This window comes from Triturus cristatus, chromosome 9 (genome assembly GCF_964204655.1).
Source record: "Triturus cristatus chromosome 9, aTriCri1.1, whole genome shotgun sequence".
Taxonomy (NCBI): domain Eukaryota; kingdom Metazoa; phylum Chordata; class Amphibia; order Caudata; family Salamandridae; genus Triturus; species Triturus cristatus.
The window spans coordinates 677,090,305-677,114,981 of NC_140592.1; the positions used below are offsets into that span (position 1 = coordinate 677,090,305).

The 24,677-nt window shown below is 42.3% G+C and overlaps 1 protein-coding gene across 1 annotated transcript in view; it reads right to left on the bottom strand.

Moving 5' to 3' along the window:
• Positions 1-24,677, bottom strand: part of POLA2 (DNA polymerase alpha 2, accessory subunit) — a 284,968-nt gene that overhangs the window by 220,909 nt on the left and 39,382 nt on the right. Inside the window, exons 3-5 of the mRNA XM_085625754.1 lie at positions 20,650-20,741; positions 14,066-14,123; positions 2,817-2,926 (exon numbers count right to left, since the gene is read on the bottom strand). Coding sequence (XP_085481880.1) covers positions 2,817-2,926; positions 14,066-14,123; positions 20,650-20,741 — 260 coding nt within the window. The remainder of the gene's footprint in view (positions 1-2,816; positions 2,927-14,065; positions 14,124-20,649; positions 20,742-24,677) is intronic.

The window sequence follows — 24,677 nt, forward strand, 5'->3', positions numbered from 1 at the left end:
TAGAAAAAGTGACATATCAACCATCTGTGAATATAGCTATGAATATACTTTTAGTACAAAAAACATACAGAACTGTTGATAGCATCAATGGATAAACAAGGGATTACATATAAGGAAAGGCATCAAGAGCAAAAACACCTACATTAACATGGAACAAGGTACTTATGGATCTGCAATAGGCTAATGCAGAACAGAGCTTAAACCTACTCACTACATACCTTTCTATTGCATCTCTATTTTAAAAAATAAAAATGAGCAGCACCATTCTTATTTCAAAGTACTAACTAATTTATTAACTAAGATGTCTTTCACAATATACAATTTTTATTGGGTCACTCATAAAAAATATCATTAGCACCGTACTGCCTCAAGATCATTAGTAACAAAGATTTACTTCAGACGAAAGGTTCTAGCATTTGAAGTCAACAATGATATAATTTCATTTTTTTTTATTGTGATCAACAAAAGTGATTGATTAAATATTTAACTGTTAAGCGTCAAACAGAAACAATTAAGAAGGCAATGTCTACTGTGACACGTGTTTTACTATCAAAACAGCTGACTCATAACAGGGAGCTTACCCTAAAGCAATGCTGCCAAACCTTTTAGAACCATGACCCACTTTTTAGTACGACAAACTTTTGCGACCCACCTAACTTTAATGGATATAAGGCAGGCATTTTTTTTTTTAATCTAACGAAAGCATCGTTTGGTAGTGCATTTTCGTTTACAGACCACATCTTCCATTGACCTGGTCACTACATTTGCACAGACATACGGTTTTACTGATAAAACTATACTGCACACAAATGATAGTGTGTGGAAATTGGGTTTAAGTGAATATTAATTATATGTTCATCACCAAGTAAAGTGTCTTGATTTGTTCTGATCCTATTAAAATCTTGATTTCCATCACACTTCAAAATAACAACAACAAAAATTGCTTTCCTAACTGCTGAATGTGTACAGTTGATTTACAGGTATTTACATTTTGCTATGTTATGAACAAATTAGTTCCCTTTCACACTTCATGTACCCCAGTAAGATTCTCACATAATTCACTTTACTTATCTTTCTCTGACTGCAGTGAGAAGAGTTTGTAAACACCAGTCCAATGTTAAAAAAAAAAAATAGGCAGCACAAGACATAGCCTGACATTTGACTTCTGTATTTGGGGCGCTGCAAATTTGATAAGATATATACAGAATTTAAAGGCAACTTTACTTATTGCTTGGATTTTTGCAACCCGCCAAAAATCTGCTCGCGACCCACAGTTTGGAAAACACTGCTAAAGAAAGAATGCCTCTATATAGTGCTTTCCAACAATATGCTTACTGCAGCTATGCACAATATGTAAGCTGACCTTTACTTGAAACTTCTGATTGTAGCCTCTCCTTTTTTCTTTCAAATATCCTCTCCTCACTTTTCATGCCCTGCACGAATAATCTGAGCACAGCCTAGTCTAAGTCACATGCATGTTTGCCTTAATCTCTATTAATGCATTTCTTCAATTTGCCCACAACTCATTTCAAAGATCTCAACCTTGTTTGTTTGTTATACCCCTGCAACCTCACAATATTGAATGTCCTCTAGCTCATCTATCAAACGCACCAATCATCTGCACACTAATGTTCTAAATGATATTAATTCAATAAACCTCAAAGAACCTGGAGTGAATGCATGGAATGGTTTGCTAGAGAGCATAAAACTAATTTGAATAACTAATTACCATAACCATTGGATTAATCACTTACATTGGGTTCCAGAGTAGAGTGCTGCCTGGCGTAAAGCACTTCAACACCTTGTCATAGGAAGTAAAGGCTATACAAATGCAATTAGAATACAATGCAATATGTAATGTCTCCAGTAATTTGCCAACAGTAGGGTATGAAACATTAAAATGGTATTCAATTTGAACTGGCATCCAACTCGAAGAGTCGGCCCCTAATATGACCACCACCTCTGAAGCCCATGACGTCATTTTGCACTGTAACTAACACCACTGAATGCCAGTAGCGGTTCGACACTTCCAGTTGGACATACCTCTACAGTGGATATGTTTGGGAAAACCTGCACTGTGACGTACTTTCTGGCAGATGACAATTTGTGTAAATTAACATTTAAAAGTTTCATAAACTTGACTTTGGAGTTCTTAAGATGAAGGGAGAATATGTATATTGGGCACAGCTGTAATAAAGGTATAATAAGAAAGAAAGATACAGAATCATTCTTTCTTTAGAATAAAATGGCCCAGCTGTAGATTTTGGGTATTCGGTTTTGGCTATTGATCTTCAACTGTTGATTATTTTAACTATCAATTATGTGTTGATTACAGCACAAAGATTGAAATCATGCACACTAAGACTATAGATGCTAGACCTTTTGATTTGAGAAACACTCTTTTGTGGAACTACTCAACTTATTTCTTATGGTTGCTCGAACAAGAACAAAATCAGGTTGTTAAAGGCAGAGACAGTCTGTTTAGGCAACTGATTTGTACTTTGAAAGAAAAATGTGCCCCCAACAAAATGTTTTATATACCCACTAGTATGCAGTTTATGGTTCTGTATTTTACAATCCTTAAGTTGAATACTAATTTTTCAGGTTACAGCATAGGCATCTCAGACTGCATGGTGTTTTCCTGGAGTAACACCACAAAACTAACATTAGCATGCATGAACAAGAAATATCATGGAGTACATTCATTAGGCAGAAATGCCTTACTCTAACGCTTTACAGAGCTCCAATCTTGAACAAACAATGCATGAATCTTCTCAGAAACATACGTGGAGTTGTCTTTCCATTGTGCTACATACCTGGGTGAAAAGCTGGAGGGTGACAACAGCAGATGTGGACTTCGGGCAATAGCAGAGATCCTCTTAGACTGGGGGTTCTCAGGCGTGCTGAGGGTCCGTTTCTGAGAACCCTAAAATGTAGGCCAAAATCAAACATAATTGAGAACTCATCGCCAAATGAGTGAATGCTCAGGGCATCATCACCATCCTTTAAACCTGTAAGCACTCACGTCATTGTCAAAGCCATCCAATGTGTGCGATTCCCTGAGGCAATGTTAACACCAGTCAGGAACTGAGTTATTGTTGTTGCATCTACATGCGAGAGCATGCAAGCCACCAGCACTAACAGTACCCCAGAGACTTCCCTTCAACACCACCACCAGTCTAACAGACACTGCCAACATTACCATCAGCAATATTACACAGCTTTTTATCCACTGCCAATAGAATACACAGGGACGTCAGCAGCACCTCTGCAACCCCCAGAGCATCACCAGTACCAGTGGCAGCTGACAGAATCATAAGCAATCTCCTAAGACACAAAACTAAACCACACCACCACCAGCCTTCAGAATCTTAACACAAGCTTCAGAACATCACCACTGAAACCCCACCAAAGGAATGCTGCCACCATCTCTTAGAACAGCCTCACAGAAAGCCAATCAGGGAACATGAATAATGAGATACCAGAACATAAATCACACCAGCCCTACAAGAGCATTTTTTAGATGTTTCAGTCAAGCAAGCCATGACCTTTAACTCCACAAGGTGCAGGAAGAACTCAAAGAATCTAGACATGCCCAACACAGCTTTACTAGCACCGGCCCTCATATGACCTTCAACACCATCCATTCCCAAGTATTCATGTCCCAGAAAGAAATATCCTCTACACAAATACAAAGCAGGCCAAGGAAATGGCACACATGACCATATGTGTGGTTGGTCTCTTTAATGTAACCATCTACTGTTGCCAATACTCCACTTCATAGATTTCTGAAAGTCGTTCGGGATGAATGCATTGGTGGGCAACAGCTCAATCCAGCTGATCTATATGGACATCACTTCTGGAATTCTGATTCTGGCCCATGAATCAAGTTAAGTGCTGACAGCTCAGTCTTGTGAACCTTTCTTCATGAAGGAGTATGTGCAGGAGCGAGCTGTACACCCACACCTGAAGAGAAATCTCTCACACAAAGAGATATCTCTCTCATATTGTTAGAAACTGGATCTCTAGTTGACAGTGGGTTGCACCCTGTCCAAGTATGGTGCCTCACTCTAGTCAGGGTAAGGGAGTCTTACAACTAAGATAACCCCTGCTCATTCTCTTGGTAGCTTGGCACAAGCAGTCTGTCTTATCTCAGGGACAATGTGTAAATGATTTGTACACACACAGCCAATATTCATCTGAATAAAACAAGACCAAAATGACAAAAATGCAACATACACAACTCAAAATATTACTTTTCAAACATTAAGCAAGTTTAGTCCATCGAAATCAATGGATGCGTTTCTTTTTGCACACATTACCTGAGATGTGCAAATATTAAAGACGAAAAAGGCACAGGGGAGATGAGGCGCCGGAAAAGTAAAGAGATGAGTCAGTTACTTACTACACAGGGGAAGTGATCCGTCGGTTCCACACTGACAGGGAAGGTGAAACGTCGGTTCCTTACTGCTAGGCAGGGGAGGCGAAATGTCGGTACCTTACTGGTAGGGAAGGGGATACGTTGGTTCCTTACTGGATCGGGAGTGGATGCGTCAGTTCCTTACTGCAGTGTCTATGAAGAATCGGTGCCCATGGATGATGTGTCAAAAATCCAGATGCGCTGCTTCGCCATGATAGTGGCGAGGCTTGCGCTGCTTCACAGCCGCAGGAGCAGCAGGTGCTGCATCGGAGTCAGAGCGGGTGTCACGTACATCAATGACACTGTGCTTGGGACTCATGCTGCGGCAGTTTTTCTGACGCACTGGGACAGCGAGCTGGGACCTTTTGTGAAAGCCACAGTCGATGCACCAATCGGTAACCACGCTTCAGGGCAGGCAGCGGCAAGAAAACAGGCAATGTTAGTGTATACGTGGATTTTCTCCTTCAGATTACCAGATTCTACTTCCAAGGGCCCAGGAACTGGATTTGGTACCACTTGGAAAGTCAGGACTCTCAGCAGAAGAGCCCAGGCACTGGCAGGTGAAGTCTTTGATGGTCCTGAGACTTCTTAACAGGAAGCAGGCATGCCCAAACCCTTGGAGAACCTTGGAAGTAGGAATTAGAAAGCAAAGTCCAATCCTTTCACTCCCAGGACAAAAGCAGCGGGCCAGCACAACAAAGCAACAGAGAGGCAGTCTCTCCTACAGCATCCAGCTCTTCTTCCAGCAGAATGTCCCCAGTCCAGAAGTGTTCTGATTTTGGGATGTCAGAGGTCCAATACTTATACCCCTTTCTGTCTTTGAAGAAGTCAAACTTCAAGTAAATTCTTTGTAGTGCACAAGGCCCTGCCCTTCCCTGACCTGGCTCCTGACACACTATAGGGGGCTGGAGACAGCTTTGTGTGAGGACAGGCTTAGCACTACTCAGGTGTCGCTGACCACTCCTCCCACCACTCTAACTCAGGATGGCCCATCATCCTGGTGATGACCTGTCAAGATATTCAAGGCAGATCTCCGCTCCCTTTGTGTGACTGCCTAGAGTGAATGCACAAGAGCTCAACTGTCAGCCAACTCAGACGTGTATTCTACAGACAGGCAGAGGCGCAGAATGGTTAAGCGAATAAAATGCTCACTTTCTAAAAGTGGCATTTTCAAAACATGCAATTTGAACAGCAACTTTACCAAAAGATGTATTTTTAAATTATGAGTTCAAAGACCCCAAACAACAAATATCTATCTGCTCCCAATGAGAAATTACACTTATAAGATATTTCAAGGCAATCCCCATGTTACCCTACTGGAGAGATAGGCCTGCAATAGTGAAAAAACAAATTTGCAGTATTTCACTATTAGGACATGTATAACACACCAGTACATGCCCTACCTTTTACTTACACTGCACCCTGCCCATGAAGCTCCCTGGGCCTACCTTGGGGTGACTTACATGTAATAAAAGAGAAGGTTTGGGCCTGGCAAGCGGGTGCACTTGCCAGGTCGAAATGGCAGTTTGCAACTGCACTCACAGACAACGCAGTGTCAGGCCTGAAAGAGGTTTGCAAGGCTACTCATGTGGGAGACACAATCAGTGCTGTACGCCTACTAGCAGCATCTGACTTACAGGCCCTGAGCACACCTGGTGCACTTGACTAGGGACTTACTAGTAAATCAAATAGGCCAATCATGGAGAAACCAATCACCAATACATTTTATATATGGAGCCCTTGTACTTTACCACTGGTCTGCAGTGGTAGAGTGCTCAGAGTCCTAAAACCAGCAAAACCGAAATGCAGCATACAGTCAAAAGCAGGAGGTCAGAAGCAAAAAGACAGGGGAAATCACGCCAAAAGATGCCAGGTCTAAAACACACACACAAAACTGTGCTGTGGTTCCCCCAGATCTCAACTCTACACAATATAATCAAACTAGAATACATTTCTTTGTAATCAAATTCTAGGGTCTATGGTTAGCTGAAAGGGTGACTTTGTAATAAATCTGTGGGTTGTAATAACCAGTGCTTGGTTAGAGGAATACTGATGCACCTAAGGAAAGATGTCCTGATTGTTTATTATTTGATCCCATTTCTCTGCATGATAAAGATGGAGAAGTCTAATTCTGAGATAAGCATGGAGAACAGCTCCAACACATGAAGCCTGGAAACCTAAAGCTCTCTGAAATCGTAAGCTGCAAACAATCGTAATATGTTTGTTGTATGGATGAAATTATTTTTTTAAGAGCAACAGCTACTCAATACTGAGCGTTCTGGCATGCACTAGACTAGCTAGAGAGACTTAAGAGTTAAATAGAGTGCAAGTCAATGAAATAGCCCAGTATTAAGAACTTTTTGGAAAAAAGAGATCGTTTCAAGAGGCAGATTGAGAGGAGTTGCATTTCAGTATTTAGGAGCTAGATTAGAGACAGCGTGCCCTCCCTGAAAAGCTTGTCAACTTTTAGGGATATTAGCTGAATGAAGATTACGCCTAGGAGCACAGCAGGTCACTCTAGGGCATGTAAAAACAGGGCCAGCATTGTGAAGCGCTCAGTGGCATATGCACAGGAATTAAAAAAAAGATCTTTTAGTCATCAGCAGCCAATGAAGAGCTGTAGTGTATTTACAATTAAGGTACCGAGACAGAAGTTCCAGAAGGAGCAAAGCTGCAAGATCTAGAATAATCTGAATTCATGAATTGCCAGTCAATGGAAGACAAAATGGTACCCTGAACTACAGATTTGCTACATTCTATGGACAGTAAAAGATGATTTTGTAAAGTATCAAGAAACATAAAGAACATAAGGACGACACATATTTAATTTGCCCTAAAACAGAAAGGGTCGTCAAAAATAACACCCACTGCATTTGTTTCATAATCGTAGGGCAAAGTGGACAGTTCTGAACGACAAAAGAGGAGACCACAAAGAAGGAGACCCATCAAAGAGTGACACCTCCATTTTATCGTCATTTAACCAGAGTACACATGCCCTCATCTAGATGGCCACAGCTGAAAGGCTGCCATAAAACTTTCAGAGATCCCCAAAGACTATCCTGAATTAGACAATCCGTATTATTTGCATGATTTTGGAGAAAAGCCAAACTGCACATTGGATCACCCAAGAAGTACAATTAAATAGTGAAACGCATGGGGCTCAAGAAGGTTCCTGGGGAACGCAACAGACAAGAGATTTAGAGGAAGAGCAAAAAGGATAGAGGAAAACTGGATTGGGAATGATGCTTAAGAAAGTATACGAGCCAGGCAAGCACAGTCCCACATATTCCTACAGAATAAAGAGGATTCAGAAGACTATGATGGGAGAACATGTTGAATGTGGCAAGCAGATCTAACCGTATCAGAGCCACGCTTCCTCCTTTGTCAAGCAGCATTTCAACGTTATCCAATACGGCCACAAGGATAACTTGTGTGCAGTGAAATCGACAAAAACCTGCCTGAGCTGACAGAGGATATTGTTCTCTTAAACTGCTTATTAATTTCCTATTCAAGAATCTTACGACAGTAAAGAAAGGAGTGATAGAAGCCAGCAGGGATGTTTTCAAGAGAGGAACCATCATTGCTTCTTTTCACTGACAAGGTAGGCAGTCTGCAGCCAAGGAGTTGAACAAGGACTAGAGCACAGGACTGATGATATCAATCACTTTCATAAAACTATGAGCTGGGCAAGGGTCATGCAGGGACCCAGATTTAATAAACTGGAGATGGTGGATAATAGTTGACTGGGAAGGTGGGGTGATTTTTGAGATAACAGTCCAGGGTCTGAATAAGACTAACTAAAGGATCAAAACATTACAAAACAGTAGCATCTAAAGTCTAGTGAATTTTCAAAATATTGTCCACATAGTACAGCAATGAGGACTCGGAGAGATCTTCCAAACGTGGGACCACCGGACAGGGAAAAGGAGGCAGAACAGTATTTTTTTACAATTTTAAAGTCTTCCCTGGGGAAATCGCTTCCAGAAGGGGGCATAGAAAGTACTTACAAAAGGCTGTTTGGGAAGGCTCAATCTCATTCATATAACTACATTGTGCAGATGGTTTATAATTCTCCCTGCAAAGTCTTTCTAGGGCTTTCCATTGACGTTTGGCTTCAGCCAGCTCCATAGAGTACCACAGAGCTGATGGAACTTTTCTACCCGAGCGCGTTCATAACAGGAGAAAATATATTAAGAGAGTACACAATCATTCATTTAAATGCCTAACATTAAGTGAAATATGTCTGGACACACAATATTGCTGATGGAATTGGCAGTCTAACAAGAGCAACCGTAGGGAATGGGTTGTGATACGGCTGTCTTTAAACCTCTCCAGCACAGAGTTGGCTTTCTGCCCAGAGTCTAGAGCCATCAAAGGGTAGGTCTATCAGAGATGCTTAGAAATCCCCTAAAAAAGGTTGTTGCACACGTTCATGCATACTGCCAAGCACGTAATACGTACTTCACAACATCCTGCCCATGTTGGATGGGCTGGGCAAACAATGCCCTAGGTATTCTGCAAGGTCTCACTGGCCATGTCCTACAAATTGTATGTGTATATCAGTTCACAAGACAGACAGCATTTATCAATTGTAAGGCTAGACTAGCAAAGAATAATAACTTCTTCCAAAATATGTCAACACACTTGGATTCCTTGTCAGAGTAGCAGAGGAAAACCATTCAGGTTAAGTTTACTGGTTTACTCTTGAATCACAAGCCTGACAGGAGTTGGTTGCTGGCTGAAGAATGCTGGATCATCAGATGCTGGTCAGTGGTGTAGCGCAAAATGCTAGAGCCCACCTGCCGAATGTGATGAGCGGCTCCTGAGTCGTCCATATCTCACAGATATTCATTGGTATTGGTGTCAATAGGGGCCCATGAAGGGTAGGAGCCCACTAAAGGGGTGAGTGCCCCCTGCACCGCAGGGGCCTACGTTACGCTCCTAGGGCTGCTGTCACCTAATCATAGGTCGACTGACTGGAAGGAATAGACATAGCTTCATCCAAGTGGCCGTCAAAATGTCCTTAAGTAATTCATTGAAGGGCAACAGTGGTTCTTTAGCGGCTGGCCCTGTCTGATGAATTTCAGTCAATAGACTGGATTTTGTTTATAGAAAGAGAAGTTTAAAGTCAAGGACTTATCTGAAAAAGAAGTGTTTTCATTTCTGGTGGTGGGGTAGGTGGGGATTGCAACACTGTTTCTGGAGAGGGATCCAACCCATTCACATTTTGCAGTAACAAAAATAGCCCTGCAATGGTGTAATGATGGGAGTTGAGGTGTCTGTCTCCTCACTGTCACTCTACAGAAGGGTATGATGTCTTTGGACGATCTCCAAATTGCAGCTAAACAGGGGCTCCAGCTTCTAGCTATTATAGCAGGTTGTGCTTTGGTTATCTTATTGCATGACATAGGCCTGGAGTGGACCGATGTTGGCTACGAGTATCCGTATTGGAAATCAGATCTGGCACGGGCGGCATCAAACTTGGTAGGGGCACGGAAGGGACTAAGATGGACCTTCGGGAAGAGTAAATTTAAGATATTGGCGCGGAGGAGGTAAGTCAGAACTGGGGCTCCAAAGCAGCCTTAGCAAAAATGCCTAAACAAGCCCCACTCCTCTCAACACCTTGCACAATCTCTCTGTCCATCCATTCTCTCACTCTTTCCTTCTTCCCTCTCTTTCTCTCTTCTCCCTCTCTGATTGCTTTCTCTTCACCTTCCCCGGTGGTCTCTCTCGTTCTCTTGAAGCCTCCTCATCATGCTGCAATTAACCTCTGGGAGCTGGGGAAAGTGACAGACACTAGGAGCAGCCCTGTGCCATAAAAAACAGCTTACAGCTGCTCCATCCCACAGGGTAAATTGCCCAGTGAAATAAAACTGTCCAGCCCTAGGGCCAAGTTGTAGCAGAGCTAGACCCTGAGGTGCCATGGAGCCCAAATGCATTCTACAGCAAGTCTACTGCATCTTGAAAATTTGCAGGATGGCCACATTGAAGGCTTCTATATGCTATGTGGTCGATGATGGGTTGGGAAAACTGGGGCATGTCAGGACAAGCCTCTGAATGGGCTCTATGTGTGCCGACTGCATGGCTTCTCATCAAATTTCGAATGGCAAGAGACATTCAAATCGGACTGTTAGCCCGAAACCGGTCTCAGGATGCTTGTTTCCGATTCAGGGAAGACCTGGCTGGACTGTTGCCATGAGATACAGGGTCAAGACTGATTTGCATATGGCTGGGTCTGAACTAAGGTGGCGAAGTGAGCTAAAGAACGATGATGGATTCAACCCAGATCTGTGAATGGGGGTGTCTGAAAAGTTTCAGTGCTCCGTCCATCATCTCCTTGTGTTTGCTCAATTCAAATTTAATGCCACTATTAGAAAGTTATTATAAACAACAATTGTCCCTAGTCATATGAGGAATAGGGTTAGTAATAAATAAGGACCCGAATCAGTACTTATCAAGAGAGAGACTTATCCAGCCGGACAGAGGTCATGAATTTTACTAATGTACAAAAATAAGCAAAATTTAAGAAGGTAGATAAAGTGGGACACAAGCCTGCGTCCAGTACACACATTAGGTCATAGAAGCTTCTATGACCTAATGTGTGTACTGGACGCAGGCTTGTGTCCCACTTTATCTACCTTCTTAAATTTTGCTTATTTTTGTACATTAGTAAAATTCATGACCTCTGTCCGGCTGGATAAGTCTCTCTCTTGATAAGTACTGATTCGGGTCCTTATTTATTACTAACCCTATTCCTCATATGACTAGGGACAATTGTTGTTTATAATCACTTAACTCCCAAGGTCCCTAGTTGACCTTTTTGGGTGCTCTTGTTGTTACTAAATATATATTTAAATATACTATTAGAAAGTTGCCACTTTGTGACCCAGTTTGTCCAGGGGCATCACACTGTCACTAGCCACGAGACAGCTTTCTACCCTCCTGGGAAGTTGTGTAAACGACTCCAAGCTTAGGAACAATAGCAGCCTGCTACAGGGCGAGGTGTGACCTCCCATTTGCAGAAAGCCACCCAAGGCGCTAGACTAAAAGGCAAGCTTCAAAGGTGAAGATGCCTTTGGTGGGGAAATAGGGATCACATTCTTGAGAGACTGCCCTTTGTTCAGATAGAAAGGCAGGATAGCGACAAACAGAGGTGGGAGACCAGTGTCCAAACCGTTTTCCTGAGCAGGGGTGTAGCCCACAGGTATCCACACCACTAGGGTAGGCTTCCAGGCTCCTAAAATCCGGGTGAGGGCCTCAACATCTTGAGAGTCAGAATAGTGCACTCTGGGATTGCTAGATGCCACACACAGTTGGACATTCATTATCAAGATTATTGGCTAGTGACTGCATCATTCCCTTAGGGAAGTCTTTGGAAATAAATATAGCACTCTAGGCACCCTGAACCTCAGATCACGCCAAAACTGTAAAGTGGACCAAGGAAGGACAACACTGCTAACCCCTGGACTTAGCAAGGAAAGACTGCACAGTCTGCTGGATTGCACCTGCCGCACCATGGCTAGCGAATAGTGGCCTGTCCCTTTTGCTCCTAGCTTGGGGAAAGGTTACTCCCCAGTCCCAAACCAAAGAAGTGACTCCAAGGGTCAGTCGGCTGATTCCCTGGAACCAGCACCAGGGTCAAGAAAGCTGAAGTAGCCAAAGTTGGCAAGTCAATAGCCACTCCAAAAGAATCTCTGCTGACTGCTGCTGGGCACCTCAGGAGACCAATCCCTGATGGCAAAAAGTTGCATTCGAGTCAGCCGGACCCTGGAGTGTCGTCGGAGTCCAGACTGGTCATCAACCTCCACCAAAGGATATTGCTGGGATCGCTGTGGATGGAGACCTGTAGCCCTGCGGCAGCTGACCTACTGCTATGACCAAAGTCACCCACCTGACCCGTGTACCGAGGAATAACAGCAAAGGTCATCATGTTAACTGCACTGCACCCAGAGAATCTGTGAGCAACTTCCATCTCCTGCATCCTCAGCATCAAGACCACTCCATTGAAGTTCAGTTTGGAACTGAACTAGAAAATGCTATGGGGGCCAGGTAACTGTTCAAATACTCCTTATTGCCCCCCCGTACCTTCTCACTTTTGGATTTGGTCACACAAGCTGGTGTAAGTAATCAAACTCAACTCGTACAAACTTTTCTAAAGTTTCCAAACTTTATGGTTGTCAATGTGTGTTTGCGATTAAACTGAGATTTAAGTTCTCTTTAAAAATCTGTATCTGCAAAACCCTCCGGTTTCAGCTCATCTTGGACTTTAAAATTCATAAAAATATATTCTATTTTTATAAATTGGTGTTGGATTTCTTTCAGATCGTGCGGCTTTCCTATTTCATTGTTTGGTACTGTTAAATGCTTTGTACTAGTTCCTTTGCTTAAACCTTGCTGCAAGAAGCTATAGCTACCCAGGGTTGAGCTTAAGGTTTTACAAACGATCCTGACTGGACCCAAGACAGTTTTTGCAAATATACTACACAGTAAGGTCGCACAACCATACATTATAATACACATATATTACATAGATACATATAATACACCCAAATCTTCACAACCGCTCACTGTTTGCACTCACCAGAATTAAACACCAAGAAGTGAGGAAAAACAAAATCTCCAGTTCACAGTTCTAAGCAATGAAAAGCAAAGCGTGAGTGCACCAGTTAACAATGAGAGAGGATGTGGCATTACGTTCAGAGCTGCCAACGTTTTAACTGGGGAACTAGGTTGGAACTGGGGAACTATGTTCAAGTTGCGGTGGAGGCTCAAAATCCTGCAATTCTGGGTTCATCACTTAATTAGGAGGTTAGTTTGCGTTTGCGCTGATCATGGGGACAGTGCACTCACTCGAGTCCAGTGCCTTGTATGTTACAAATCAGTTTGTGTTTGAGGCCTAGAATGTAAGAGCATGAGCAGTGCAAGCAATCTCAACTGGTAAAGTCAATGTGCAGTGAGTTGTCAATTTACTTTGTGTGAAGGAGTATGGAAAAATATCAAATTCCAGCTAAACATAAAAAGGGGACATTTACGTTGACTGTTGACGGTCATTGTGTTGTATAATCCACCCTTGGGATGGCTTCAACAGAATTTGTTTTCATTGTGGCTGTACGATCATCTCCAAAGGGAACATTAAAGAAAACTATATCAGTTATATTTATACATGGTTGCATTAATATATTTTATGGTAACGTAAGTTGCCATTCAAACAACAGTCATTGGAACGGTCTACAGTCTTCTTGAGCAGGCCTTTTTATCTGTTTCTATTCTGCTGTGTTTTGTGAGTAACCAAACCCAAGCTGCTTTCTAACCAGTATTGAAATATGGGGTAATTTGCAGTACCAAGTCTTGGTGCAGAGTTTGCCTGGGACACTGTCGCAGTTCACATTATGTGCACTTCACATTATGTGCTTCAATTATAAATCAGGAAAAGCAACTTGTATGCCTAACTAGGGTTAATGGCTTACCACTTGACATTAACATTCTATTATGAATAAACTGAGGCAGAAACACACTTTACACCACTATTGGGTGGGGTACATCTTAAAGAATTAAAAAATAAATCAGTGTAGACTTTCTCTTTAATATTCCCTAATTATTTAAGCTGCAGTACAAAGAAAGTAAACGAACAAATGCCATGCTCACTTTTGCTGGGGTCCCGTAAGAATCCAGTAGATCCTCTTCAGCCACTTCTACTTCTATACTAAAGGTGTAATTTAAGGAAAACAAAAGTCAGAGCACTTATGCTAAGGTTTCCTACAAAATAATACCTTAATCATAGCATGCAACTACAAAGTTGGCATTTAATCTTGAAACTGGTTATAGCTCACAGGTTGCATCTGCCCATATGTCCACAAGATCACACATTTATAAAAAAAACTGCAGCACATTTCAATTTGGCTTTTTGTGCCCTTTAGAAGAATGAACAGTGAATAGCGCTGAATATAGTCGTAGACAGCAACAGTGGGTAACTGCTGTTGAATGCAGAGAAACAAATTAAGTGACGGATAAGCAACAACCAAGCTTTTCTCTGGTCTCTAGCTATCCTTTAGCTTTCATTACAAGACCGGCGGTTAACATTATGCATAACCTTTTAATTGCCACTCCAGGCAGCACCCCCTTTAAAGAACTTCACTAAAACAATCCAAAATAGAACCACAAAATCCATAAAAGTGCACAGCGTAGAACACTCATCCTCTTTTAAATGCTGCTCCAGTAAAAGATAAGTGTCTTCTTAAATATCTATTTAATATGTATTTGAAATGTAATTTTGTTTGAAGTGAAAGGTTTGAATGTAAGCTTTTAATTTTTAGAAGCAGTATGATTGATTTGTTCATGTATTTGGTCGTTACATATGTTGGGGTTTAGAATACTTTTATTTCATAGCATGAATTTTGTCAGGAAATGACTGGATTTTAAATAGATTGAGGTTGAGTGTATTTCTTAGAGTGAATTTAAGGCTAAAAGTATTAACGGGATTTACAATCGTGCTGGTGTGGCTGGCTCGAGACGACAGGTGAGCAGAGGTTGTTATTAGCGCGAGCGCTTACCGTGTTTGTTTGTGGACTCACGCGCATAGGTTATTAGCGTGAACGCTTACCGTGTTTGTTTGTGGACTCGCGTGCATCAGCTCGAGGCAGGAGGCCGTTTTTTACGGTCTCGTTCTAGCAAGGTTTCTGATGCTGTGACGTTTAGGTCACACCATCGGAGTTAAGTTGTTATTGGCCGCCGTAGTCTCGCGCGAGTACGGCAGCCATGTTGGATTGGGAAAGTTATTGTGTAAAAAAAAAAAAAAGCTTGTTTCATGGCTTAGTGTTCACGAGTAGCTTAATTTTAAAAAAAGTGTTCGATTTAGAAAGGAACAGCTTTTCTAACAGACATTTTTTGGCGAGGCATTGAGGTGTGTGTATATTTATTTGAGGGGAGTTTTATTAAAAAATTGATCTTTATTTTGGGAGACTAGAAATATGGCAGCTGAGGAAGGGAGTGTTAACCATCAGACTGTCGAGGGAAGAGTGAGTGAGGAGAGTCTAAGGCGTTTAATTCAGAGTGAAGTGAAGTCTTCAATTAGAGAAGTTGTTGAGATTGTAATAGATTCTAAAAGGAAGGAGGCTAGATCTGAAGAAGATTTTTGGTCTTTTTCAGAAGATGATAATGAGAATAGGAGACCAGTTAAGAGTGTGAGAAAAGCAAAACATTTGGATAAGAGGGTGAAAGAAGGATTTAATTCCAAGAAAAGGAGTGGTGTCCTTGGCGGTACAAAAAAGAAAGGTGTCCCTTGCGACACACAGGATTACTCAGATGATGAGTGCAATATGGAGATAGATGAGAGAAGTGCGGAAAGGAGTGAGAAAGCATACGACAAGTATGTTTTTGATATGGATCACGAAGATGATCTGAATGATGATTTAAGAGATGATCAACCCTCAACCTCTAGAAGTGTGATCAAGGATCCTCTGGGTGAGGAGATGTTTAGTCCATATGATATTAGAAATCCTAGAAGTGCTGACTGGTGGCCATTAGACCACGTGACGAAATTTATTAAGCATTGGATTGGGAAACCATTGGAATGAGAAGTTAGGGGTGTTTTAAGAGCAGAATGCTCTAGGCCTCAGATTGATAGTAAGGTCTGCTACACGCCTAGTTTGGATCCAGATTTGATTTCCTATTTATTTAAATTGGGAAAGGATCCGCGTAAAGGTCTTGAACGATCGTTAAAACAGATGCAGGACCGTTTATTCGATATTTTGGCTCCGCTGGTAAAAATAATGGATAGGGCGGAAGAGGCTCATATTAATGGTGAGCAGGTTGACGTAAAATTGTTACGTGGATAGAGTCAAAGAGCCATGGTTTTCTTGAGAAACGCAAATTCTGGACTGTTAGCTGAGAGAAGGAAGTCAGTGTTGCTAAAGATCAGTCCTAAATTGGATGATATAGCTAACAAAGAGGCTTGTGAAGATCCAAAAGGATTATTGTTTGGAGAAGGTTTTGTAAAGAGCTTAGGGAAGCACGTATTGACCTTCACTGCTCTAGATAGAGCTCAGAGTAATAAGAGGAAAGTATTTGGAGGTGTTTTTGGCAGGGCCGGTAAGACGGGGACTGTATGCCGGCAGAAGATTTCAGAGGTCCCAGTATAATGTTTTGTACAGAGGAACAGAAAGGGGATTTCAAGGTTCCTCAAGTTTTTTCCCCTCAGAGAGGGAGATTCCCTAGATCAAGAGGAGGAAGACGAAGAAGTCAACCGGGACCAAACGCTCAAGGTGAGTATGCAGATTATTTCTGGTTCTTCCCAAGAAAAAGTAGGAGGTCATTTACGTTTGTTTCAGGGGAATTGGAAAAAGATCACAAAAGATCCTTGGGTTTTAAAAGTAGTTCAAGGTTTCGAAATAGAGTTTGTGGATCTTCAAGTGCAGATTGCAGAACCAAGGGCTTTGGTTTTATCAAAAGATCAGGAAGAGGTAGCAGATTTGGAAGTGAAAGAAATGTTGAAGAAGGGTGCAATATGTTTGGTGGAGGAGCATCAAAGAGGTTTTGCAAGCACATTATTCATGGTAGAAAAAAAGGAAAAGGGATGGAGACAGGTAATAAATTTGATAAGTCTAAATCAGTCATTGGTTTACAGACATTTCAAGATGGAAGGGATTCACCTAAGGGATATGTTGCAATTAAAAGATTGGTTGGTGAAGTTAGACTTAAAGGATGCTTACTTCACGGTACCTATGGGAGAAAATAGTCAGAAGTATCTACAGTTCAGGTGGAAAGGGACATTATATCAGTTCCTATGTCTTCCTTTTGGGCTGTCCTCGGCACCTTGGTGCTTCACGAAGCTGATGCGTGTAGTAGTGGCTTTTTTCAGAGAAAGAGGTTTTTGAATGATTGTTTATTTGAACGATATTTTATTGATGTCACAGGATGCGGAGAAATTGAAGAGGCAACTAGGTTTTGTGATGGATGTTTTGGGAAGCTTGGGTTTTTTGATAAATCAGACAAAGTCTGTTTTTATTCCAGGACAGAATTTGGAATTTCTGGGTTTCTCAATAGATACAGTAAGAGAAGTTTTGAAATTACCGGACAAGAAGGTGAAAATGATAAAAAAGGACGTTTTGAGAGTTCTACGAAGAATGTCGATAACTTTGAGAGATTTAGCGAGGATTCTGGGTCGGTTATCTTCAATCCAAGCGGTATTTTCGGCTCCTTTACATTATCGGGCATTGTAAAGAGTGAAAGCAGAGGCTTTGAGAGCAGGATTATCGTATGGGGACCAGGTGGAGTTGAGTGGTTCCCATCAGCGATGGAGTTAGGTTGCGAGGTTCCCTTGTTAATAAGGGCAGAGGAGGATTTGCTGGTAAACAAGTTAGGAGAGGTCCATCCTTTAGTTCAGAGCGGTGCCTTGGACCTTCTTGTTTGGAAGATATCAAGAGATCCAGTTCAGTCGAGGGACTTTCGCAGGAAGCTGCAGATCTCAGAGGAAAATTGGGCACCAGGAACTAGGAAAAGGTATAGAGGAGCCTGGAAGTTCTGGGTTTGTTGGTACCTGAAACAGAGTTTGGATCCCGTGGAGGCTCCTGTAGTGGAGGTAGTTAATTTTGTGGTGGAACAGTTTAATAGAGGATTGAGTTATAGAACTGTAAATTGTTACAGGTCAGCAGTTTCAGCAGGACATGCGTTGGTGGGGGTATATATGTAGGATGTAATATTTTGGTGTGTAGAGTGTTGAAAAGTATGAGGTTGAAGAGACCTCCCAAGACCAGATATGATGTTTTGTGGGACGTAAATTTGATTCTAAAGTTATTTGTCAATTGGCATATGAATAGATTTTTAAGTAAAAAGAATATTACATTAAGTTAGCGACTCTTTTGTGTTTAGTTTCGTGTAGAAGAGTGTCTGATGTTAAAACTTTAGAGGTTACAAACAGGCATTTTTGTCCGGATGGTGTGTTCTTTGAGATTTTTAAAAGGATGAAGACTAGGTCTTCTTCAGTTTTTTATCCTAGATTTGATGAGTGTAAGAAATTATGTGTGGTGGAGTGTCTAAAGGAGTATGAATGTAGAGTAGGAGTGAGGGTGTTCATCAGCTTCTAATTTCTTTTGTGAAACCATTAGGGGTGGTAAGTACGGCAACAATTTTGAGATGGGTTAAAGCTGGTGTGAATATGAATACGTTCAAAGTGCATTCTATCAGAGGAGCTATGGCGAGAAAAAGTTGTTTGTTTGGAGGTAATTTGGAGAGTATTTTAAAAGCGGCAGATTGGTCAAATGTGGGCACGTTTGCAAAGCATTACTTCAGACCAGTGGAACATATGTCTGAGGCAGTTTTAAGAGGCTTTAACCCCTTCATCGCTGCGCGGATTCCCCCGCGGTGCTGAAGGGTTCGAGCGCGGGCGGGGCCATGACGGAACGGTTCCGTCATGAGCACAGCTCAACCGATGCTCATGACGGAACCGTTCCGTCATGAGCATGGAAGGGGTTAAACATGCATAATGTTAGCCTCCGGTCTTGTAATGAAATGACGATTCTCAGATTAACATGACAAAAGAATCAGGATTTCGTTAGACATTTAATTATCCCTCCCTCCGCTCCCTTGTTTGGAGTGATGAATTTCATTTGTTTTAAAAAAAAATTTATATGTTTGAAGAGGGGAGAAGTTAACTTTGTTGTTAAAGTTATTTTTAGGATGTTATGTTCAAAATACAAGTTTGGAGTTCGAATTTATTAAGCAATCGTGGTATTTTTTATTTCAGAAGATCAATCGTAAAGATCAGAGACTGACTCGTATTAAGGAATGCAGCAGGAGAAGAAGTTGTGTTTACAGATTCACATTTAAAAGAGGATGAGTGTTCTACGCTGTGGACATTTATGGATTTTGTGGTTCTAGTTTGGATTGCTTTAGTAAAGTTCTTTAAAGGGGCTGCTGTCTGGAGTGGCAATTAAAAGGTTATGCATAATGTTAGCCTCCGTGTCTTTAATGAAATCCTGATTCTCTTGTCATGTTAATCGGAGAATCGTCATTTCCACACACCTACAACATACCTGACAACTTGAAGAACAATCTCACAGTGTGAGGGGGCGGGGCCTCGTGCCGATAAGTGAATAGGAGGCACGTTTGAACCCCACCGGCCCCAAGCCTCCTCCTACCAAAAAAGATCAAAAAGAAACATTTGCAATGCAATAGGTCTCGCATTTGGGGGAGTTTAAGCTATTGGCATTGTAAATGACAATGCCTTTTATTTATCCGTTTGTATAATTAACACATAAATAAAAGGCATTGTCATTTACAATGTTAATAGCTCAAACTCTTGTAAATGCGAGACCTATCTCATTTCAAATAAGTGTCCGCCATTGTCCCAGACTGCTTGAAAAGTGAAAGCCCGCATGGCGCACTGAATGTTACAGGAAAGCGTGTCGTTCCTGCAGTAGGAGAAACTCAAAGAAAATAGTGCTTGCAGACTAAATAAGACATACCATGTAACATCAGAAGTAAAAGGGCCAGTCCTCATGGGAGGTTACAAACGAAGACAAGGCGGTACTAAGGAGGGACTAACAAGCCTAATAACGAATCAGAAACCAGCATTTACGAAGGACATTGACACAAGCCAATGACAAATATGGGCGGAGAGTGGGCAGGGCTTTAAGGCTATACTCACACCCCTTAATGGACATCGGCAGTTCTCTTGAAAAAGAGCTGGAAAACCACTATTTATAGTGCTTTTCAGCTCGCTTTCTCTGCCACAGTAAGATATCAGCTCCTCACCGGGTGACCAGGTGATGGGAGCCGATATCGTGTGTCACACTGTGGCACCGTGTGAGTTGGCTGGTATAGCCACAACACAGAAGCAAGACTTCTTTATGCGGATAAAAACATACCCAAATCCAACACAGGATGAACAACAAACAGTGCAGTAACGAAACACTTAAGGATTCGTTTTTATTGAGGACAGCACGTGGTAAAGTTACTCATGATCAAAGAAACAGCCATTATTGGGCCTGGTTGTTGCTTTTCTACTCCCCAACAACAGTAACCAGAACACCACATAGCACTCAGTAATGGTAATATCTGAATTTATAACAAAGTAACAAAATTTGAGTTTGCAGTAAAATGCTTAACGGACATAACACAAGGATGCCATTTCTAAACAAAGAAAGCAAATGCTGATAGCAGTGCTCCAACAAATACACAACTAACATGGAGCTTTGTCAACTAAAAGCATGACAACAGTTGGAGAAGGATACAGTTCCTGGATAGAGTGGACGTCTCGGGTCCCAGAATGCTGTTCTCGCTTTACCGCCTTTTGACGGGCTTTGGCTGCTTTCTTGTTGAGCACCTGTGGAGTCGAAAAGTTCATCAGTAACCTCTCAGCAAGATGGAACATAACTCAAATGTACCACCAACATGCATAACTCCACAAGCAGGAAAAAATGCTTCTTCATCAAAGCATTTTAGCCAGAGTCATCCTTGCTGTCTGTCTCCCCATGTCAGCAAAAGAGGCAATGATTAACTGTTGCTAATAAGAGGGGTTACCTTCCTGAGCAGCATGCTTTCATACATCAAGTGGAGTGGCCATCTAATCCAGAAGAAAAGCAGGACACTACACACAAATCTAGCCACTGTTTCCTGGTTGACTGACATTTTAAAACTACTTTAGAAACACAGGCAGGGAACATGCTATTATTGGCACTTGTTGAAAACATAATTTAAAGTTCTCTAAACAATCAATTGGTGGCAGGTTATGGAGAAGACACTATAGCAATTTAAGAGGTTCATAATGATTTACTAGTGCGACGCCTACTTTCAGGTTTTGGGGGGCTTTCTTGTCCACTCCACAGCTTGCAATCTTAGTACTTTTATGAATTATGTTGCAATAGTGCCATTCGAGTGTATTCGTTTCTTCCCAGGTTTTTTCAAGATCAAATGTCTGTATTTCTGGGAAAATTCCAATACATTTTTGTAATTGATCTTTGGCTAACGCTTGTCTGATCCGCTTCGTAAACGGTTATAAGAGGAAATTATGGCATATTCCACTTTTTTAGACATCTATGGAACCCCACGGTGTGGACGTATTTAAAACACAAGTTCACAAATGAATGCAAATGCAACAAGCTACATTTTAAATGATCTACTATTTCAGTACTCTTCACCACAAAGGCTGGGGAGCAATACAAGAGTAAAGCCCCAATATTTGCCTCAAATGTCACTAATAGGATCTTTGAGCTGATTTGCCAGCTGTGCCTGGAAAACCGAGGTAGGCTTCGTGTTTTTGATTATATGCTTGTGAATTTTTGCAATTTTTTATCAAGAATTAAACAGTAGTATTGCAAAGCTGATCATGGACATAGGTTACTGACGTAAATATTGTGTTCATGCAGCAATCGCACATTAGAAACAGACCAATTTGCTTCCGTTTTAATATGCAAGAATAATGAAAAACAAATTAAAACTTGAACGTTATATTCATCACCAGCACACCAGTTAAAAGCTTGGAAACAGAAGCTTCTAACTTTTTGTAACTCCGGCATACTCAGCTGGACGTGGAAGGTAAGCTACAGCTGCTCAATCCAAACTCCATCTTTTCTTTTGTATAGATGAAATAAAAGGATTTCTCTGGACCAGAACGGGAAATCTCAGAAAAACACGGTCATTTTGTTATATACATCGCATATGTTCACCTTTTAGATACAAAGTGAACATAGAGCTTCTCCTGCCCAGGCCCAAAACCAAACGGTCAACCGTCTGGGTATCTGTCACCCATCTAGGGATCTGAGCCTCTCGCTGCCCTGCATATTGCATGGTTCCATGCTGAAACTAGACTTCACACTCTAAATTTATCTCGGGATTTAACATTTAATAATAAATAATAATAATAAAGAAGTTTATAAAGCGCCTGGTTACACTGACTAGTGTGTCCCCGCGCTGCGGCCTATTGGAGCAACCCGGTCCGAGATAAGAGGCCGGGAGAAACAGGGCGAGAGGGGCGTCTATGGCTGGAATAGCCAGTTCTTTAGCTTTTTTCGGAACTTGGTTTCGGATTGTTCCAACCGCAGTGCCAAGGGGAGTGCGTTCCATTGTTTAGCTGCTAGGTAGCAGAAGGATCGGCCCCCCATTCTTATTCTTTTTATAACTGGGACTTGAACAAGACCCGCGCCCCCGGAGCGCAGGGCCCTGGAAGGCGTATAGGGGGACAGAAGGTTATGGAGATAGATCGGACCCTTCCTTGACAGGATTCGGTGACTAGTGCATAGGGCCTTAAATAAGATTCTTTGTCTAACTGGGAGCCAGTGTAGAGTGGATCGCGCATTTTTAGACGAGGCTCTCCTAGGGAGCATCAGGACAAGGCGGGCAGCCGCGTTCTGAATATATTGTAGTCTCTGAATGCTTTTACTGCTGGCGCCCAGATAGAGGGCATTCCCATAGTCCAGACGGGAGGTGACAAGTGCGTGGACTAGGGTTTTCCTGGCAGATACTGGAAGCACGTCAAGAACCTTCCGGAGGCCTTTCATTATGCCGAAGCACTTACTAGCAACCGTCCTGGAGTGGTGGTCAAAGGAGAGCTTGGAGTCCAACCACATTCCCAGGTTCTTTACCTGCTCCTTAGGGGCGGGGATGGTACCCAAGGTCTGTGGCCACCATTTGGGAGACCATAGCTTGGTGGCCTTACCCACAATCAGTACCGCGGTTTTATCACCGTTCAATTTTAAGCAGTTGTTAGCCATCCAGACGGTAAGTTCTTGTAGGCACATGGAGAAGTTTGCGGCATCCTCTTCACGAGATTGGGACAGAGATACTACAAGCTGCGTGTCATCTGCATATGACAAGACGCTGATGCCGTATTTTTCGATGTTTTCGGACAGGGGGGCCATATAGAGATTGAACAGCATTGGGCTTAATATAGAGCCCTGGGGAACTCCCTGCTCCAGCCTGATGTTCTTGGAATAATACGGTCCTTGGGCTACTTGAAAGCTCCTATCCTGAAGGAAGGAGCTTAACCATTTCAGTGCCAAGTTGGCTAGTCCACTTTCCTTAAGGCGCTGCAGCAGAATAGGATGGGCCAAAGTGTCAAACGCAGTGCTAAGGTCTAACAGGATCAGTGCCACCGTCTGTCCTGCATCGACCTGTCTGCGGATGGTTTCGGTGGAGAAAAGCAGAGCAGACTCTGTGTAGTATGTAGCCCGAAAACCCGATTGCGTGGGGTGAAGTAGGTTGGTCTGATTCATGTGCCTTATTAGTTGATCATTGACCGTTTTTTCCGCAATTTTGGCGATGAAAGGTAAGAGTGAGATTGGTCGTAAATTCTCCAACTGGCTAAAGCTGATCCTGGGTTTTTTCAACTGCCTCTTTCCACCCTAGGGGGACTATGCTTGTTGTAAAAGAGAGTTTAATGAGGTGCCTGAAGTAGGGAGCTAGAGTGTCCATACTCTCCTTCATGTTTCTGGGTTTCATGGGATCTTTCGGGGAGCCTGACTTGATACTCAGGGCTAAGGCTCGAAAGTCGACCAAGGATGGAAGGTTAAAACTTGAAAGACAAGAGGCCTCCTTCATATTGCCAGCTCCCGACATAGCGAACTTTCCCTTACGAGCCTCCTCAGGGAAGGTTGAGTAGATTCTCTCCACCTTATCGGAGAAATAGTCTGCTATCAGGTCGCATGACTCGACTGAGCCCTTATTGGGGGGAGAGATTCTGTCAAGCGACGATAATTCTTTGAAGATCATAAACAACTCTTTAGAAGAGTTCTCCGCTAGTTCGATTTTAGTGTTGTAATACGCAGCGCGTGTCTTCCTTATTAGAGAATGATAGTTCTTGAGACTAGTCTTATAAGAAGTTTTCCTATCTTTGGAGAAGTCTACTCTCCATCTACGTTCCAAACGTTTACAGGAGGATTTTGCGACCTTCAGCTCTTCGTTGAACCAGGGAGCAGATCTACCCAGTCTCCTAGGAGCACTGGAGGCCCAGGGCACCACCTTGTCGAGCGCCTCATTAATGCGTTGTTCTAAGGCACTACAGTTTCTACATCAATCCCCCCTGGTGGACCTCCCTGCATTAGGGGTAGATTAAACTTAGTTGCCGAAAAGCTGGCCCACTTTCTCTGGGGTTTGCCCGAGTCTGATTTTAGCACAATGTGGGTTTTAGGAATCAGAAAGCTAAAGGGAACCATATAGTGATCTGCCCATGGGACTGGAATCAGAGTGTCCACCTTGAGTTCACCCCAGTTGGCAAAAATGGGGTCTAATAGGTGTCCGAGCTGATGGGTCGGGAGAGTGGATT